Here is a 7300-nt window from a genome sequence, read left to right as displayed (position 1 = left end):
AAAGCCTGTACTATTTTTCTCACCCGCGTTCAGTTGTGTAGCTCGCATGCTTTTGTACTCATTTCCCCTCCACTGTTATACGTCAGTGCGTTTGAGTATGCCGAGTGTGTGAAAGAAAGAGATGAAAAACGTCCGTGCTCTCTCTCTCTCTCTCTCTCTCTCTCTCTCTGTTGCAACATTCTGACATTGCGGAAAAATCAGCAGAATTATTCTTCCATTGTGAATTGAGTTTTCAAAATGTCGTTCGCCGTATGAGCTCTCTCGCGTACTGAATTTTAAAGGCTGCTCCATACTGTGAACTGGACTCCGTGCAGCCGAGTAGGCAGCGGAGGGGAGGTAGCGGTGCGGCGGTGCTGGCGTCCCCGCTTTCTCTGTGGCGCGGCGCGAGCGGCCGCGTGCTCTGCCGGAGTCTCTGCGTGAGTAGTTGGCCCAAGCGCCCGGCCGCGAGCACTGCCATTTATATCCGTATGTTTATTCTAACGGCAAAGAAAGATCGGCGACAGCATTAGTTTGATTTTCAAAGACGTTAATTCTAGTAAAATTATCTCAAGGTACTGATCTCGTGCTGTGAAGTTTGCCAGTGTCGACCTTTGTACATATACGTCATATACAATCAAAGTGTAGTGGATCAGAGACGAGGATGTGGCGCGAGCGAAGACTCGCGATCGGATACTCGCTGATGCTCGTACTCGTAGGTGACACATCGCAGCGAGAAAACGAGTCATCGAGACGACGATGACTGGTCGCGCCGCCACAGGTGTCTGTGTGTGCGTGTGTGATTGTTGAGTGCGCTTGAAAAGTGAGCGAGCTAGGTAGCTGCAAGGCGTTGCCGCAGTGCCGCACGCGCGCGCGAGATCGGCTCTCGCGAGAGGGACGCGCGACCGGTTATAGTTTCCAGTGCCAAGCTATACTTTTGAATCCGTCTCTTCCAACGTATAACAGAGCTGCAACGACGCGAGCTTCAAGAAGAGCAGGAGGAGAAGAAAGGAAAAGAAGGTATGGCGGCGGCGGTGCGGTGGCGCTGTTCGTTGGGTGGCGAGGATCGTAGCTGGGCCCGGTCTGCACGCTGCTGCTGGGCGAGGCCCAGAACCATGGTCACACAGGCAGTGTTACTTCTAGTGCTGATGTTTGCATCAACGACCATCGGTGAGTAGATGGGTCGAGGCGAGTCCAGTCATTTTCCTTTCTCTCTCTCTCTCTTTCTTATTTTTAGTATAAGGTAGTCAGTGTAGCATGTACCTGACTATAGCTTGAGCTCTCCTCCCGGGCCCCTTTCTCTCTACCTGTGTGCGCTCGTTCGCGGCTATAGCACTCCTCGTTGAGTTTTTGCTTTGAGACGGGGTGATGCTTTGTTGGCCGAGCAATTCTCAGTTTTCAGAACAAACTTGTACGCTGGATATTTCGTTGAGACAGGCTAACTAGTTTTACATTTCTCAGAGCGATGAAATGCACAATAATCTCACATGATCTTCTAAGAATTAAGCTCGTCCGTGTTAAATACGAGTTAACATACAGCAAAACGTGTTTTGTTATATTTTTTAATTATTGATGAAACCAATTGGTTACCCTTGGTCACGTTGCTGTAAAAAGAAATGCCAATTTAACGAATCATTAACTAAAGCTCGTTATTTGGTTGTTATTATTTTGGTGTTTCTTATAATTATTTATATGATCATCGAACGCGGCGGGTTCTTTAATTAAAATAATAATCGAAAGGAATGACTTTTTAATCGCAGACGCTGAATTGCTGGTCATAAAAAGTAATTAGCTGTCAAATATCGTGGTTTAAATTCTAATAACGTTAATACATACAATTTTTTCAAAGTAAATCACACTTTTAAAATTAAATGTTTATACGGCTCAACGCGTTGATTAAACGTACAAATGACTCATCGATGTTACGATACGATTATACCGTTACGTGTAAATAAAAAAACCAGATACGTTCAACTGAAAGCATAAGTTGGCATTTCGATAGAATTCATTGCAATCGCTTGCATCGATTGCTAATGCTTACTATCCTGTATTATTAAAAAACAAAAAAAATAGTCTATTGGCACAGGTTGTGGTATTTGATAATGCAATTATTGCACTGTAAATGCATCGTTGGTTTGCAATATTTGTGCATTCAAGTTCAATTATAAAGGATGGCCCAAATGTAAGAGGAAATGAAAGACTGAAACTTAATATCCATATCGTACGCTAGAAAAATACAAAAGTAGAGTAAATTACAGTTGATCTAGGTAGATATCGACAGGGATATCATATTTAATTTTCGAAGCATCTCAATAAATACCTTAGGAGAAAAATTACGATTGGAAGCGAGTCATAAAATTTGAAGCGTGTTTACGTAGATTTTTGGGTAAAACAGAGAGCGAGAGAGAGAGAGAGAGAGAGAGAGAGAGAGAGAAAGGGTAAGTTTAGAGCATAGTGTGCAAGTATAGGTATGGCTGGTTGGCCATGCGGATAGCGTGAGATAGAATAGAAAGTTGATTGAACGATGTCATCGGATCTGTACACATGCTTCGCCTTTTGGTTCTTGAGCTGCCGCAGCAGCAGCATACTGAATTACAAAATGTAGGCGATATAGGCGTTGGAGAGCACTCAAGAGAGTGTGGATATATAGACTACGCTATCCGTAAACCCGTGGGAATGACAGCCAATGCGCGCGTACGCACGCACGCAGACACACACACAGACGCAGACGAACAGGGTCTGCTTAGCTTCGAGCGATGCAACTCCTCGCTCCCACTCTGCCATGCATCACCCTGCTTGCTCTCTCTTCTTCCGATCGAGTCAACGGTGAAGGTTGGCCTCTATAACGATATACCGCTCTAATTGAGGCATTAAGTAGTTATTCTTGCAAAAAAAAAAACAACAAAAAGTGAAAGAAAAAAAGCGTAGATGCAAGGCTCTCACGATGTGTACCGTGGAGTCTCGTCGACTTTGATTTGATCATCCGACGAGCTCGAATGAACTTATGCGACGTACGCTTTTATAAAAGCATTCAAAGACAATATCCGAGAAGCAGCGTGAGATGCATTAAATTGAATGACGATAGATTGATATGTCGATCGGCTTTAAACTCATTGCGTATACAATATCAATGCAGTAGGTCGTCAAACTCGTATACTTGTATAGTGGCTTTCTTGTGTGATCGATGCCCCGGTCTGTACACTTACATAGGTTGAGTGCTGAATTGACCGACAGCGAATGTGTGGCGGTAGGTGTACCGCGACGGTCGCGGACTTTTAACCAGCGCGGCCCATTATTGGTTTTAGCTTTCGGCCGCGCGTGCCGACGTTTGTAAGTAAAGGTGCATTTTCTCGCGAGCTTTCGGGAAAGGGAAAGAGCGCCGTTTTGCATCCTGTCCCATTTAGGGTCAGGCTGGTTTTCCTCTTGGCCGAGATATATATAGAGTTTGGCAAGTTTATATCCTCGTGTCGGCGCGCGCAAGATATACCGGGGCAATACAGGCAAATCAGGCCATTCGCGTGTGCATCGACACACACGCCACACTGCCGTAGACCGACGACAAGGATTATGCAAATAAGAAGAGACAGAAACAAGGCGATTAACAGCCTGTACTATAGTGAACTGTTGCTGCAGTGCAATTGCACGCGTATGCAACGCCATGCCGCGCTTTTTTTTCATCTGTGTCATGTCTTCGAGAAGATCGAGTCTCAGCTGCATAAAGCTGACTGCTCTGAAAAATGCGGATGCAGATGCTATGAACATGTGCGCCGGATGCACTTTGCATACTCTGTCATTACCCGCGTTTTTCTCAACCTCTCTCTCTCTCTCTCTCTTCTTCTTACTGTTTCAACTTCGTCCTTACTTTTCTACTTCTGCTACTGTATATTTAATACTTTTATCTTTGAATTCTTTCTTTGGGAAAGCCGACGCTTCGCATTTCAAAAATGAAACTTTTCATCCCCTAAATTCCTCAATTGAAGCAGAGCTTTTTCCAGATAAAAGATTGATTGAGATATACTTGTTGAAAAAAATTCGAATTAAAAGACTTGACGACTATATAGTTATTGCATAGTTTTAGAATTTGAAGAAGGAAACAGCGCATAAGCGTAGATTTTTAATCCAATGCTTCTGAAATGTCGATAGTTAAATATTTTTTATTTATATTTTTTTGCTAATACTGAAATGAGGGGGCATTATTGTCCATAAGTCAATGTGCGCAACAAATATTGCACAATTTTTGCAATTAACCGTATTACTGTGTAATGTGGTTTTTTAATTTATGAATCTAACGTTTCATGAAATCTAGTTAGGAACTATGTTAGTTGAAACGAATGCTTGTCAACGACCGAGTAATGTATTTGTCAATTGTTGAATATCTTTAATCATGTATGGGACGAACTTTAACGAAATCAATATTAGTTATTTCAAATGGAGCGAGCGAGCAACTTGGACGATGAAAAGTTCTGCATTGCAGATCCAACCGCTGATTATATTTCGTGATAATAAAAATTAAAGGCTATTATTTTGAACGAATGATTGAATATATGCATTATTCAAGGCTAACGAGGTAAAACTATTAAAGGACTCGGAGAAGTTTAGTTTGCGCCTATACGTATACAAACGTGTCACCTCGCGGAGTTGCTACTTATGTACTTGCGCTAAAAATGAAGCACGATCAAGGGGGTAAACTAAGAAACGCGTCATATAAGAGAGCCAGGCTATATAGCAAAGAAAGAACAACGAGAGAGTGAGAGAGAGAGAGCGCACGATGGGAAGGGAAGGGGGAGCGAGGTCGGCGTCCGTTCATTGTAGGTGCAGTGCTGTATTCATTTACCTGGAGCCCGCTGTCTTTGCGTTCGTGCCACGGCTTAATGTACTGTTAAAAGAATTTGGAAAATGCAAACACAGTAAACTCGCTCGCTGGGATACGTGATCTATCGTAGCCGAGAACGTCGACAGCCGATTTGACGAATGCGAGCATCGCTAAGATCGGCTGTTTATCAGGCCACTTGGAACTTTTTTGTTTTCATCTTCGTGTCAGTATACTCCATTTTCGTAAAGTCGGCTGGTCGTTTACTTGTCACGGACAATAGGGTATAGTAAAAATAAAGAAAGAAACCGTTTGGTCAACGAAAAATAAGATAGCTTTCGTGAAATAGAACAAACAAGAAGAGTCATCTGAACAAACTGTACGTCTTGAAATTATCAGTTTTGGAACCGCGAAGGAGCGTTATCGTATCAGTTGGTTCGTGAAGCAGAGAGATTCGGATAGAAAAGATAAGGTTGTCAGTGCGACGACTACACGTCTATACTCGGTGTAAAAATCTGCGGTGTCACACGCGGGTGGTAGTAGCCGCGCGCGAACCGAGGTATTCGTTGCATGACGTCACTTTGGCTTGCGATATTTAAAAATAGCCGCTGCAGGAGAAGAACGAAACGGCGCGCGGGCGTGAGGTGGACGCGAAATTCGCGCGCACAAGGTAAACGATCGAGTCAGCGCTGCAGCGACGAGAAAAGAGGGAAGGAAAAGAATTCCTGACCGGCTGACTCATGGAGTCATGCCCCCCCCCCCTCCCCCCCTTTCTTCTTGCTTGCGGATGATACGTCGCGTGACACTTGCTTTTGTTGAAGCCTTCGCGGAGATGAGCGACGCGAACGAACACTTCTTACGCGCTGTGAAAGATGCGTTTGAACGAGAGCAGGAGAGTCGTTCGCTACTCGTCGCGATAGCTATTCAGGGTAGAAAGGAGTCGGAGGACGGAAATTAGTATTGCTCGGGCGAGAGCAGAAACAACTGCTTATTCGGTTATAGTTTCCGCCGTGTGCAGAGGGGGCTCGGAGAGAGCAGCGCTGTGCGAGAAACAGAGGGAATAAACTCAAGTGGCGAGATAGCAAAGACGACGGAGGAGAAGAAGGAGTATAGAGAGAGAGAGAGAGAGAGAGAGAGAGAGTGCGGCGTTGCCAGAGCGCGAAGGGCGAGCGAGCCCGCATCACGTCGGCTAGCGTAGCATAAACACGGCCCGAGACGGGAGACAGGAGACAGCGAGACCGAGCGCGATTCAATCTCTCGCGTGTATGTCGCGCTCGCGGCTAGACGCGCGTTTTGCCGTTACATTCGGCTCTCCTCTCTTCTTTATTGGCGCCCTCCTTCGCTGTTTCCTCTCCGGCGTTAATCGCAGCGGGCCAAACAACGGCAGCCGAGCGCGCGCGCGCATATACATAGCGTAAGGTTTGCGGCCTCAGCTGCTGGCTGCAGGCGGTCGAAAACTCGACAAAAGACTGGAGCCAAAGCCACCAACGGACCCTGCCCGACACGTGCCAAGCGACTGTTATTTGCTGCGGACGTACGTGAGCTCTGGTCAGCCTCGCGCCAACGTTTCAATGCACTCTCTCCCGCTTCCTTCTCTCGTTCGCATAAATCTTTTCTAAAGCCTAGCGGGAATCAATCGCCGAAGGTTTCGACAACGTCGAGCAGTTTCCGCGCTCGTTCCATTTTCAAGATGAAGAACGCCGAGCTGTCGCGTCGGTGCCGCATCGAAGAGCACCATCCGGGATGCAAAAATAGATCTAGAGGGAATGGCCGTAAGTCGGATTAGCGGCAGGTATTTCACGAGTTTGGCCGGTCGCTATCTCCGCCTGACTACTTTCGCATATACGCGTAACGTATGTGCAAAATTTGGCCCGATACCGCCTGTGCACATATGCGGCGTATGCAAGAGTTGCTTCGCGCCGGCTATAAACTTTGCTGAGTTTCAGGCTTATGAAACAAGATCGCCCCCGGGGCTTTGGGCCATTTTCGTGATTGCGCTCGCTTATACTTACTGTTTGCGTGACACATAATAGAGCGCGCCGCGTCATGATTCATTGGGAGAGAAACCGTAGAGCTGTATAGCCGAACGTAGCTTGAATTCCTCTCCCTTTTTCTCTTTCGCGTCCTATGCTCTCCGACTAACGCCCATCTTTCTCGTGACGTTTCCTAATAAAGGACGCGCGCGCTGTTCTGGTTCCATTGCATTTGGAGCCATCGGGATGTGGCGCTTCGCGGTTTCGTCAGAGCTGCAACCGAGAAAAAACATACTCATCGAGTGATCTCACTTATTATCGGATGACTGTTACTCAATGGGAAATGAAATTCCGTGATTAATGCGTTGAGTCATGGCTGGCGCCTGCCAAGCCGAGATTCGGCGCTTGGAATTCGCGTTAGGGAAGAGACGGCGAGGAAGGAAAAGGTCCGGCTCGGCTGCCAAGGAAGTGATGCTGCGCCACTTTCCAGAGCGACTCGCGCTCGTAAACGAGCTCCAAGTAATGGAGATTGCTGCTGCTG

The 7300-nt window shown here is 46.2% G+C and overlaps 1 protein-coding gene across 2 annotated transcripts in view; it reads left to right on the top strand.

Moving 5' to 3' along the window:
• Window positions 1–443: 443 nt before the first annotated feature.
• The window catches only part of LOC131675127 (DE-cadherin), a 30183-nt gene continuing 23326 nt past the window's right edge, over window positions 444–7300 (top strand). For both annotated transcript variants that reach the window (XM_058953981.1, XM_058953979.1), the window contains exon 1: window positions 444–1146. In XM_058953981.1, coding sequence (XP_058809964.1) covers window positions 999–1146 — 148 coding nt within the window. In that variant the 5' untranslated portion in view covers window positions 444–998. The remainder of the gene's footprint in view (window positions 1147–7300) is intronic.

The sequence above is a fragment of the Phymastichus coffea genome, unplaced genomic scaffold (assembly GCF_024137745.1).
Source record: "Phymastichus coffea isolate CEN01 unplaced genomic scaffold, Cenicafe_Pcof_1.1 PCOF00016, whole genome shotgun sequence".
Lineage (NCBI taxonomy): Eukaryota > Metazoa > Arthropoda > Insecta > Hymenoptera > Eulophidae > Phymastichus > Phymastichus coffea.
This window is presented reverse-complemented; position numbering and strand designations above follow the sequence as displayed.